A 13,753-nucleotide genomic window follows, 5' to 3' on the forward strand; every position below is an offset into this window, starting at 1 on the left:
TGCAGAACAGCAGCAAGCTCAGAACTCAGGCTGACAAGTCTGAGACAGAGCACTTGAAATAAAGTGGACAAACACAGCTTTTAACTGAGATTCCCAGCTCCAGTTTAAAGCTGAGTGTCAGCAAGATGAACCAGATATTTAACTCAAATATTATCTGAAGTTACGTCATAGTAAAATATAACTTTCAGAACTTCCCCTTCACTTTAAAATTAAACCAACAGCCATGGTGAAATCTGAAATTCCAACTCTCCTATCCACAGGAGAATTGAGCTTCCTATGCATGCAGCGTCCAACAACCGAAAAGCACAACTCCAGCCATCCCTGCTGGATCACACTGCAAGCATTATTGCTTCATCTGTTTCTCTGAAGTCAGTCAGAATCCTACCATCGCCATTTAATTAAAGAAGGTAGTAAGAAAATAAACAACCTTTCTTGGAATGTCTTTGATTCCATAAGTACATATACATTTCATCCACTGAAGACTGAATTACAACCTTTCATCTAAAGAACAGCTTAATGGAATGGCACTGGAATAAAGAATGGGGGAAGGCAAAAACCAACCCTTGGTGATTTCATGTAACACATTATATATTTATATAATATCGGGCTGGCTATCTGGCAGCATCAATTTGCAAGCTGCAGTAAAAGTGTTCATCACCTCAGTGCAAGCAAAAGGCTGAGCCAGGCACTTACACCGAATCAATAACCAGATCCTACTGAGAGTTAAAGCAGCAGATGGTCCATCACAACGAAGAAATGACAGAACACATCCATAGAAGTGCCTGCTTTCTTCAGACACATTCTTGAAAGCACTGTATCATTGATCTAAGATTATTTTTATAGGCAGATGACAGGTCAAGCATAAAAGTGCTCTGTTTTAAAGGTTACAGAGTTGGCAAGCTTGGTATCACTGCCATGGACAAAGACTCATTTTCTTTTGAAGTCTTCCTTGTCAGGTTATTTACATTTCACAGTTAAAAGGCTCCTCTCTGGAGAACATGAATTCTAAAACAAATAAGAGAAAAAGTCCTAGGCAAGCTAATGCTACTTTAAAGAGATAATGTAAATCAACCCTGACACCATCAGTGTCATCTTAAAGCATGCAGAGAATTTCCAGTGAAAGTTACTGACATTAAGCAGATTTAGAGAGCCAGCCAAAAAAAATAAAGAAACCTGTAGGTAAACTGCCCTCCAGGCCAAGACTGTTGTTACAGCCATGTATTACAGTGAGAGGCAGAGGAGGAACACTCCAGTGGTGAAAGGCGTTTGTTTGGGAAGTCTGGAGGAAGAATTGGTCCAGAATAAATAATTTATAGTGTGATCTGTGAAAATGCCTGTGGAATACGACACCTAATTCTCACTGCAAGTCAGACAGAAAGCTGGATGCCCAGCTAAACACTTAAAGAATGTTACCCTTCAAATTATATGGCTCTTTTCCCAGCTATAAAATAACAATGCCACTTTCTTGCTTAAGAGCACATTTAAGGGCTGAATTTATTAAGGTTCTTTCATATGCAAGGTATTACAGAGGAGTAAAGGTTTGGGGGTTTAAAAAATAAAAAAAAAAAAGAAAAGACAAAAGAGGCCCTTATGGGATAATAAATTTCTGTGAGTTTTAATACTTCTAAGCAGTGTATGTACACATACAGTGCACATGCTACTCAGCTTTTCTTCCCTTCTCTGGATGAGAACTTTCCTGGAATGTTATTGTTTTCAGGGGGGTGGTTTTGAAGAATTTACTGTGAATACATGCATTATATATGTGCACACCAAAACACTGCTGGGGCTGTAAATGACCCAGGAGTTCATAAACATGGCTATTTTCTTATCTGGTTCAAATTTATGCAAGGAAGCAATTGTTACACAGATCTGGCTGAACAGAGACTCAATCTCACAGGGGACAAGGCAGCTTTCCATAGGGTTTCACATAAGGAAGATTTCAAAGGAGATGACAGATTGTTTATTACATCCCTTGTACTGTGAGGGTCTGATCTCTGATGGTGTTCACAGGAGTTAATGCAAAAGAAACACCCTGAACACCCAGCCTGGCTCTGAAGAGAACAGAAACGATTGTAAAAAAAAAAAAGAGATTAAAAGAACTGAAAGACAACAAACTCTTCTGTGGTTTATGTCTCATTTTTCCTCAGAATTTAAGGCTGTAACACCACAACCTCCTTCAGTACTCCCCCAGGTCCAGAGAAGAACAGTTATCCAGCCCCACCATTAGTGAGGATGTCAGCAAGAGGCATCTCAGACTCCCAGCTGCCTCTTTATGAATACTATTAAGGGGAGATTGTCATCTCAACCTCACAGAAGTTAATCATTACAGTGTTCATATATCTCCACTGCTTCTACACAGGACCCACAATGAAATGGTTGTTTAAACAGAGTTTCTTTGCTTCGATGGGAAACTGTGTGTGCACCAGTTATCATTAACAAGTAAATGTTAATGTCTGTCATGGAAAAATGAAAGAAATTTTCTGATACACACAGTACAGTTATTTAAGAGTCTTCTTAAGATGTTGGATGTTGCATTTTGAGACTGAAGAAATAAGACCTTTAACAACAATGCATATATGAACTCTGATTTGTTTTTAATATTTTGGTTTTTAAGTGCTGGAGAACGTTTTAACCATCACACACACACTCACATACACACACACTCTCAAACTACCACACTAGGCAAGATCAGAGTTTAACAGCCAACAAAACACACATTCAATCCCTGAGATCATTTTCCTGAAATAGAAAACTACATATGTTTCTCAAATTTCACATCAAGCCACTGCACAGCCCGAGCTGCAGGGGAGAAGGGAGCCAAGCCTGCCTTTGGGCTTGGGGGAGGAAGGACCTGAAACCAAGATGATTCCTTTCATATCACCACATTTCTCGTCCACAATCTCCACTTAACAAACACCCCCATTTCACAGCATTTCTAGCTGGGCTTGCTTATCAAGCAGCCTTTGCTTTGTCAAATTAAGACACATTGCCTTGGATTAGTGAGACTCCCTGAGTTCACGATGACTTCATGGTTGGCTCAGTTCAGTGTCTCTGTGGCAAACTGCCAGGAATACATCCCCTGCCCCCAATCCTTTCTACACTGACCTAGCTGGCTTTTTTTTTTTTTTAGCAGCAAATGAACAAAATAGAAAATGAAGGGTAGATACTGTCACAGCTAATTAACAATCCTAACAACTTCAAAAAATTAAGTAAATATTTGAAGACCTGAATGCAAGCTTCTGCAGTGCAACCTCTCAATGTATGTCTGAAGCTGTTGAAAGGGGACAGTGCAGTTTTTCTTCCCTGGGCAGATACACTGAGACACTCTGAAGGGCTCCTGTTCTTGTGGAAAACACATTAAGCTTCTTTTGCTAATATTTTGTAAAGGGCACTTGTACAATAACAATAGCTAAAGCTTCCTGTTTGCCTGTGTGCTTCCTGGCTAACATTAACGAGACCTGCCGACAATTTTTTTCTGCAGCACACAGAATTCTTTCAGATTATTCGGTAGACTCAAGGACATATCATTTTTAAATTTGAAAAAAAAAAAATATCTAACAGTAATGGCCCACATTGCACCTGCCCTTCACAGTCCTGAAAACTTTTCCAGCTACACATTTCCTATTTTCTGGATCAGTCTGTGTGTCACCAGTCTCCAAAGAACATGTTTTGAATTTATTAAAAGCCTGATAGCAGTAGAATTCTCTCATTTGGCAAACATACCATCACAGGGACACTTGCTTTTGGCTCCATGACAAGAAATTCATGGTACTTTGTCCAATCCACAAAAACACCACCCCTCCCCTCCCATGCAGCCTTTCAAGATAATTCTCTCTCCTCCAGAGACTTCTCTAAACAAGTCTGCATGTCTGAACTCTTGGGTTTCATTTCATAAACAGGACACAACACCCGAGTGTAATTCAGGACACTGTCACTGCCCCATGGGCTCAGCACTAATCACAACAGCTTTCTGCAATATTCCCCAGGCCCCTTCTTTCCAGAGACAAGGCCTGATTTTTAGACCGGGCATCTTTTGAAGCAGGCACAAAATATCAACAAGAATCCAAGTGCCAGATCCCAGCCAAAGGGCATCCATTAGTCATGGCAGGCTAGGAAGGAAGGGAAGGGCAGCTGGCCCCAAAACGTGGTGTCTGTGCTGCTGCGGTTACCACATCTCTCTGAAAAGATTGCCCAATCCTTGAAAGGGACACAGACATCCTTCAGATAATGGTTTAACTCGCACTGGTTTGTTTTTTCAACAGCACCTCTAAACATAAGCTTCTCTTCTAAAAGCACTCTCCCCCCTCAAAGTTTCCAGCCTGTGCTGGATAAAATATTTGGTGAGGGCTCCTCTGACAGCCACAGGAGACCTCACAGTGGTAAAGGTAAGCAAACTCCCAAGGATGTGTGGGTGCACCAGTTTAGCAGATGAAGAACAAACACAGGGATGAACAAACATCAACTCCTCACATATATTCAGCTCCCTGAACGCCTCCAAAGACACAGATTTTAATTCACTTCTCCAAATCCCAGAGCAGAGGTCTGAATCCAGATCCCTGGATTCTAGAGCACCTCCCTAGCTTTATTGTTTTATTACAAGCTTCCCTCACTACAATTCAACAAGGGACCAGGCACTACTCCTGTTCATCCCAGTGCACTCTGCATCAACTCTGACAAAGTCCAGGGAGCTCACTGGAAGTCAATCAGTGCCAGGGAGCCATCTCCAGCCCTAATTATCAGCTACTCAAAACAGGTTACAAATAAACTTTAAGGACTCAATCACTGCTTAACATAAAGAGCCAGCTACTTAAACGTGCACAAGCCAAGGAACTCATAAATGAAAGAAAACAATTTGTCAAGTATCTTCCCGTTGAAAATAGACTGTGAACTAAAGAGAGATCCTCCTCTCTTACACAGATACAAATATTAGTCATGTGCTTCCCAGAAATGCTTTTTATCAACTACTAGCATTTGCTTTTCACTTTGCAATCCATCACTACCATAAACAGTATGAATTTCTTCCTTTTAAAACTGAGAAACTCATGATCCTGAGATCTGTTGGAAGGAGATCTTTTAGAAAAGTGAAGTATATGAAACATCTGTTCCATTCTTTCCCATGTCATGATGGCAAGCAGCTGAAGACTGACTGGACAAGTATTTTCACAAGAAAATTATTTGGGTCAAATTCATAGATGAGATGAAGTCTCTACTAGATAGAACATTACTTTCCCCACATATATATCTAGAGTATAATAACATGACAAAAAAAAATTCTGCATAAATATTCAACTTGTTCCAATGTTTTTTGGTCATTTTGGGAGGTGGCTCCTCCAGCACAATGCTGGACACCCTCTATCTCAATAAAGTCAGCCTGACATTACTCCCTACATTTCCAAATCCTCCTTCACAGGTCTAATCTCTCTTTTGTTAGAATTCATCTTAAATTCCAGTCCACACTAGCTCATTTTGCAGTGACTGAGTTGCCTATGATTGGAAATGGCCCTGAAGCAGAACTCTGGGTCTAAACACACATGACCTTTGAGAAATTTGTGTGTGGATTCCACCCAGTTTAACAGCTCAGCCCTATTCTTATCTGCAATGTAATCCCTCACAAGACTCCAGAAACACACTAAGATTGCAGATGTGCATCTCTGGTAAGAACTCTCCATCCATAACACAGTAGCCTGTAACTAAACCAGAGAGGAGTTGAGATTTGATTAAGATAGCTGTACCCAAAGTACCATATAAAGGAAAGGTTACCAGAGGTCCTGCATGGGGGAGAGAGAGCAGTGAGTCACACTCAGCACGAGCAGAAGTGCTGAGCCTCTGAAAAGCACTGCTAAGAGTCTGTCACAGCTCTTCCTCTCCACCACAGCACTTTTGAGAGAAGACAACTGAGCATTCAAGTGGCAAACCCAACTCTCATTGTTGCAGCCTTGGGGGGCAAAGCTGTGAAATTCTAGGTTAAATTTAGTTAATTTTTTTAACTAACATTTTAGTTAAATGTTAATTTAATTGTTTAAATTAACATTCAAAATTCTTAAGTAAAATATTTTAAGAGAAATTGTCTTTTAATGCAGGATAGTCAGCTGCCTGGATCATTCAGGACAAGTCAATGGTCATTGATCAGCCCAAAGCAGAAACAATAAAGCATAACTACATTAAATATGGAGCATTACAGGCAACAGCTTTCCAAGAACAATAGGAATCAAAAATTTGGAACTCATCCTTTGCAACTGATGAGTGGATGTTGTTCCATGAGATACAGAGCAATTTCAAAGCCAGAAGGTAAAAATTCTAGATGTTTGAGCCTCCACCTCAGGGGTAAGAAACACTTATTGTTTATTATAGCTCCACTGGAAAAAAAATTGGCAACAAGGCAGTTCAAGCCAGCAGAATGAAAGGTGAAAGACGTAGGATTTCATACTTAGAAACACACGTCAAGAACTGCTTTTCAAATACATCAAACTCTGATCTCACACACTACTTAACTTTGTGCACAGTGACCTTACTGAAGGCAAAAAGATTTTACATAATTTCTAAATGTCAAATACATAGAAAATGTTTTAGAGAGCCCCTTAAAAATTTAAAGAACCAAGGTCTTTGCTATAAAAGTGCCTTCAGAATTGCATTTATTTTGGTAAAATCCCCATCACCAAAACAAATTTTAAAAAAATAAATCCTTCTTTTATCAGGGCCAAGTTCTGTATGATTCACAGTGACTAACACTGTGTCTTGCCCTGTGAATAGACTCCTTTGTGCTCAAAGGCAGAAAGGGTGGTAAGAGGTAATAATCTCATACATGATAAATTCACACTTCCCCTGTATTATGAGCATATGCAGGACAAATTACTTGACTTCACCAGCCTACTAGAAAATTCTCAGAAAACAGGTGTACATGGGGTAAAGCAGAGAAAAGAAAAAAAATAAGGTTTGAGTCCAGCAAAATGTTTATTGTCCTTATTTTCATGTCTTTTTCTTCCTTCTTTGTTACCCTACAAGAAAGCCACTAGAGTCAATGGGCTTGACTTTGGGGACCACATTAAAGACAGCAATGAAAGATTTACAAGGAGGTATTTTACTCTTAATAGAAGACTCTGAACCAAAGTATGAGGGAAGACTTTACCCACAGAGTCTTCCCAGCCTTCCTTTCTCCCTTACAACATTCATCAACACAATCAAAAGATTTTGAGTAATCACATTGTCCTTGCTAAGGAAATTAACTTGCCAGTCTAAATTCAGGCATCTCAACTTTTGAGCAACTCTTTTTTTTTTTTTTGCAGAGAGATTCTCTGCTTCACCTGCAGGAAATTGCAGCCAAGGACACAAAGCCAAAGCCAGGCAGGACCATGGAGCTGTCAGGATCACTGTGCCCTCTCTCTTCAAAGCCTCCCCCACCTCATGCCCTGAACAAAGGGTGCTGATTCTAAAAGTCTTGAGTACTTTCACAAGATGCAGCCCCTGGAATATCATCTGGGAGCCAAAGATTTATCCTCTTGAAGGTAGAGTTGGGTCAGGTGACAGGACTATTTAGATTGCAAGATCTGTGGGGTGGGAGTTGTTCTTCTGTTACATAAGTCAGAGTTAGACAGCAAAATCTGACTGAAAGTCCAAACGAAGAAGATTTAAGATGTCATTTATTAATTATCATCTGGAAAGTCCTTGCACTACTCCTCTTTTTGCATTTTTTAAGTCAATCACAGCACTTGCCTGCTGTATAATTCAAGGAATGTATAGTGCATAATACTCTAACAATAGGCGTCAATCAGGAAAACTAACTAGGGAGAAATAGAGCACTCAAATAAAAAGAACTGTATCTGATAAGAAAGTATCTTTATTTCCACAGAAATTAAAACTATCCTGTGGCCAGTTTTCATCTGAGACTACATTTTGCATGGATTCTACTCCACAAACTGCAATGGAAATAATTGTGAGCTGCATTGAACTGGGCATGACTTTAAATAAATAACACTGATTTTAAATAAATAATAGTGGCCCTCACTTCTCACGAGGATCTGCAAATGCCCCTCCCCTGTGTTGGTCACTCTAATCCAGACTTTTAAGGGGTTCTCTCAGAGGGTTTTGTTCAACTACTCAGCAAGGATTCCAGGGTACTTTTGTGGAGCAGCACAGCTGCCATGTTTTACAGTGAAGTGACCATTTTAAATTAGATTTTACCATAGCCCTCCCACATGGCAAAGAAGTGTATATTTGCAATTCTCAAAAAAGTCAATAAATTTGTCAACAAAATAGAATTCAAAGAATTATTGGAAGTGTATCTCACAGGAACTCCAGCAATCATATTTATGCTCCAAAACGACATTTTGCAGCAACACACTGTGAATTCCACTGCTCCCAGGAACAACTGTGCTCAGGAATGCACAATGGAGGCAGGAGATAGGTTCAAGATGTTTTGAAGCTGGCTGAATTACAGACAGATGTACATAACAGCAGGTCCAGTCAGAATGAATTAAAGCAGAAATGTACATAAGAAAATAGACAAAACCATATTGTTATAATTAACATACCTTGCAGTGACACCTGTGGCTTTCCAAGATAAGAAATCCGGAAGATCAAAGAAGTAGCCAACCTTCTCCCATGATTCTGGCAAGTTCTAATAAAAATATGTTTAGAAAGGCAGATATTAGAGGTCAGGCATGGTCATGCCCTTATTTTAATGCAATTAAAATCCTGATATTTAGGTAAAAATGACAGTTTTTTCAATCTCCTTGTGCTGATCATCCAGTCAGCTCTTCTCTCTGATTTACTGCCTGGAGAGCTGAGCCTTTTCCCCAGCACAGACTGATCATAGACAAAGTTCCCCATGGAGAGTTCATGGAGGCACAAGTTTCAGTCCAATAATCTGGGGTGTCTCTGTTCCCCATCAGCTGCTCAGTGTCAGAGCAGTTTCAACGTCAACAACTTTATCAAAAAACATTTACCTGAAAAATGTTCTATTTTCTAAAATAAGCCATTTAAGATTTGAAAATGCTTAAAATTTAAGATTTAAAATTTAGTATTTGTTAATTATAAGCATAGGAAGAAAACAAAGAGCTCTGTGAGTACATAAACAAAGTTTTCAGATCTGAAAAGCCACATGACATTCCCAAATTCCTAAAAAACTCTTCTACCAAGATAGACCATTTACAATGAGTTTCCACCACTGTTTTCTGAAGAGAGATGATGGTTCAGAAAATGCTGGTCACATCACCTGGGCCAGGCTCTATTCCCTGTTTCCATCTCCAAAGCTCAGTCTGATTTCAGCTGATGTTAGTACTGCATAGTCTCAAAACTACTTTTCCACAAACGCAGTCTCCACACCACCCACAGGTATCAGAACAAGATGAATGGGAAGAAAGTTTTCCCAGGAGTAATGTTGTATTCCAGCGTGACAGGCAGTGAGCACCACTGTCCTGCAAAGCAATCCCAATGGTCCCCTCTGACCCCAGTAGATTAAAATAAGTAAAGAATATCAAAACTACACAAAAGCCCACAAGGGTCACAAATTACACTTCCATGGGAAGTTAAGATTGCTTGAAAAACCTCCACCAGCTTCTTAAATAATTGAAAAGTGTGAAGTTTTCTCACTTAAGATCAGCTCCTGCTCTAGAAACAAGTCCTTGCTAGGGTCTGTCTGGAACAGAAATTAATTCCATGCAGTGTCAAGAATGTACAGGCTGAACTAAAGGAGAAGATGATTCCATTTTAGAGAAATAATATTTGGCTCTTGAAATTCTTCCCTGTGAGGTGGTGTTGCCTTGGCGCAGGCTCCCCAGAGAAGCTGTGGCTGCCCCTGGATCCCTGCAAGGGTCCAAGTCCAGGCTGGACAGGGCTTGGAGCAACCTGGGATAGTGGAAGGTGTCCCTGCCCTGGCAGGAGGTTGGAATGAGATGAGCTTTAAGGTCCCTTCCAACCCAAATCATCCTGTGATTCTATGATTCTGTAACACAATTTAGACACTCTGTGATATCAAACCACAATCTTACAAGCCCAGAATTTGCTGAAATGGAATTGATGAATTCAATAAACTAATGTGCAACTGGGTAACTACAAATAAAGCAAAAATTTTGTTTAGTTTTGGGTCATGCCAAGAATCTGTCTTAAAATTTCTTGAGTTTAGACCTTGAAAAGGTTCTAAAACTTAGTGGGTTTCTATTGAATTTAAAAAATAAATGCTCTGATTACAACTTTTTAACATAAAATACACAACTTTTGGATGTCTGCTCCTGACCACTCAGGTTTAGCTCACCTCCCAGACATATATGCTTGCTACTCACATCACATTTAACTTCCTGTATGAATGCCAAGGTGCTCCACAGTTTAGCCCAAAGATCATTCAGCTTGATTATTTTGATAATAAAAGCTATTATGTGTTGTTAACACACCTGAGAGTCTTCAAGAAGCAAAAGGAGTAGTCTGGTTGTTACTTTAATCAGAAAATAAACTGGATTAAGAATAACTGTCCTTTTCAAATAAATCTGTTTCATCAAATACTCCTTGGATCCTTATTCTATTACTTCAAGAATTCCCAAAAGCCACATGTTAGTGACATTCAAAATACTTTGTTTCATGAACATCCAAATGATTCATTTTTTGCCATCTTGATGCTATGTCATCACTAATTAGTACAGACAAAAAAAAAAAATCATAGCACGCCCTGATGCTTTTTCCAAACAAATTTAAAGTCTCCATGTTTTCAACACTCACTGAAGTTAATTCAAATTTATTTTCACCCAGTCAGGAGTCTGTGACCACATTAAAAGGATTGTGGAAAAGATCCAGGAACGTTCCCAATGCTGTATTCACATCCTGCAACTTACCCTCCAAACTTACTTGCAAAGGAACTCACAAACTTTCTGCTTTCCAGAGGTACTTATGGGGTGCCCTTTCTTCATCTCTCTCTCTGATTGTTTTGGATTGCTTTAACAGCTCAACCTCCACAGAATAACATTTTGACATTGTTACAGGTAATCCCAAATACGTAGGGTCAAAGAGTTTAAGAATTATGTAGTGCAATGTATTTTAATCTTCCCAGGCAAGAAGGGAAAATGAGGGATTTCTTAATTGGACTGAAAATACATACATCTTTATCTAAATTACAGAAAACAAATGCACATTGTGTGAAAGGAAGAAAGGGAATTATGCACACACTCACAGGGATCTAAAAACTCATGTCCCATGCCCTGCTCCAACTCAAAGCAAGGACTTACAACTTGGATCTCCCACACTTCACACTGGATGCCAAGCCATGTGATAGAGCTATTCCAGACACCCAAGATAGGCCATGAGCAGAAATTCCAACCTTGCCAGAGCCATGGCTGCAAACTGATCAATTCTGACACAATTTGCACTCCAACTGGTAAAAGATTAACTGGCTAAAGATTATCAGAGTCAGGAACTAGGGCAGGGGGAGAGAGGCTTGGAAAGTAAACTCTTGGAGTAATGCTGCTGCTGAAGTGGGAGAAAACTGCCTGCACCACCCAGACACTGGTGCAGGCATCCTTAAATCCCTGAGGCATCCTGGGCATGGCACCACAGACAGGCAAGCACCAGAGCCCAGGCCAGAAAGGGCTGCAGAGAGACAGAGCAGGCATGTGGAATCCAAGCTGGAGAAGCTGGAACAAGGCAGGGAGGACAGTGTGTGCCTGCTGGGAGCCTTGTCCCACTGCAGAGGACAGGAGACACAGAGGGGACAGCCCAAGCAGTACATGCTCTAAGGTGCAGGTGCTTCAAATCTCCCAGCTGTGAGTGCTGCTTCTGAATGGCACTTCTGCCTGATCAGCAACTGCAGCTAAAAACCAGATTCAGTCTGAAGTACAACTTATGCATGTGTGTCTGCACTGTGTATGGATTGTGATAACACAGAGTGTTGAAACATTTATAAACAATTCTAAACAAGAGTTCAGTTCCAAACTCAACAGCCTGGAGTCATTCTCATTTAACACAGAATTTATTATTCATTTTAATGGAAAAATATTCAGTCACATTCAACAAGACAAAAAGCCAGCTGCAAGGGCAGCAAGCAGTGAAGAAGACATGCACCAGCAAAGGAGCTGCTGCCAAGCTAATGCCACTACATGCACTATCCTCCCCCCCACTGTCAGGGAAAGAGAGGTTTTTATTGTTTCTGCAAATGATCCCACTGCTAGCTGCAAGTCATGGGTATGCAGAAGGAAGAAGGGTGATGGATCAAACAGCATCTCTAACCAAGGATGTGAACTGTAACATACAGGAAGATCACTGACTGTCAGAAAAAAACCTATTCACTGACTATTGATTTTGGCTATTAATGGCAGAGGAATGATATGTTAAACAGTCACTCCATGTTTTGGGGTTTTTTTCCCTAAAGGGAGGCTCTTCTTCGCTCTTAAATATGAAATTAAGAGCAGAGTTGTGAAAATGGAATATAGAAGACTGCACTTTATTTGGAAGCAGTTACCAAGCAAATACCTGCCCCCAGTCCAACATCCCCCACCCACTTAAAAAAAAAACCAATGAAGTTCAGCATCTCTGATTTAACAGGACTAGTGTTTTTTAGAAATAGCTGGTTTGTAATGTCATCAGTATGAGGAAAACATAACATGCATCCTTTCATTTTGGCACAAGCTACAATAACATTTGCAGCCAGAAATTAGTAAACAACATTTTTTTCTTCTATCTCTAGGAAAAAAAAATACTAACAGGCTAATTCTGTAGCTGGGCAACACTTCCCTGCAGTTCTTGCATTGCTGTGTTTGAGCTGTGTTCTCACTGCTCTAACACTGGTTTGCCAAAGCATCAATATATGTACAGTTGTGTTGTACTGACAAACTCCTGCAGCAAAATATTTCCCAAGTGAAGGAGTTATGTACTCACATTTTCAGCTCACATGCAGGCATCTACCTCCCAGAACTACCTACACACTCAGTCAGGGAGTAAACATCCAACTTTTTTAGCCAAAGTCACCAAAATTACAGAAACCCCTTAATAAACTGCAAAAAAAAACATACTGGCAGCTACAGATGTAAAAAACTACTGAAATAACACTTTGTAAGAAAATTATAAAGAACAAAATCTAAGGAAATAACAGCAAAAGGAGTGAATTTAATTGGCTATTTTAAAAGAACCAATAACCAGGAATTACTTTCCTTTTTAGTGAAGGTTATATTCAAATTTACCTTAGTGGCTTCAGGAAGACTTTGTCAGAACCATGTTTCAGCTAGTTGCTAAATATTTGTCAAAGGATTCTTTGTTTCACCTTCATTTACAGTTAATGTTCTCAATTCATGTGACCACATGTCAAAAGTCAAAGGTGGCTGCATCCACAGAAGCCAGCTTTATAAAAAACCATGTATTTGTTTGGTTTTGCATTTTAACACTGGACTCCATCACCACACATGATCCACACAGGCAAAAAAATACAGTGCTGCTCCTAAGGGAGCCACAGATGTGCACACTTTAACCAGAGTGCCCCACAGGCCTCACAGGAGCTGCATTCAGCTGATCATTTACTGCCAACCTTTGTGCCCAATACACAAACTCCACTTGCAGGGATGGCTTTGCCATAGGAGCACCTATCTGCAAGCACAAGCATCAAGACCAACCAATTAATTTCATGGATTAAGAGGTACCAGAGGGTAAAATGATTTCAGCCCAAATCAAATTGGACTGAATATAAGCAAATATAAATCAAAGAGAAGACCTCAAAAAGCCTATTATGGCCTTAAAAATTTAGGCTTTTAATTCAAACTCAAAGTGGAATGGAGATGAGGAG

At 39.9% G+C, this 13,753-nt stretch overlaps 1 protein-coding gene across 5 annotated transcripts in view; it reads right to left on the reverse strand.

The window, feature by feature from the left end:
- FGGY (FGGY carbohydrate kinase domain containing) overlaps window positions 1-13,753 on the reverse strand; it is a 127,794-nt gene that overhangs the window by 95,470 nt on the left and 18,571 nt on the right. For all 5 annotated transcript variants that reach the window (XM_084211062.1, XM_084211064.1, XM_084211065.1 and 2 more), the window contains one exon: window positions 8,529-8,614. In XM_084211062.1, the coding sequence (XP_084067188.1) occupies window positions 8,529-8,614 (86 nt within the window). The remainder of the gene's footprint in view (window positions 1-8,528; window positions 8,615-13,753) is intronic.

Source organism: Fringilla coelebs (genome assembly GCF_963513975.1).
Source record: "Fringilla coelebs genome assembly, chromosome: 9".
NCBI classification, from domain to species: Eukaryota; Metazoa; Chordata; class Aves; order Passeriformes; family Fringillidae; genus Fringilla; species Fringilla coelebs.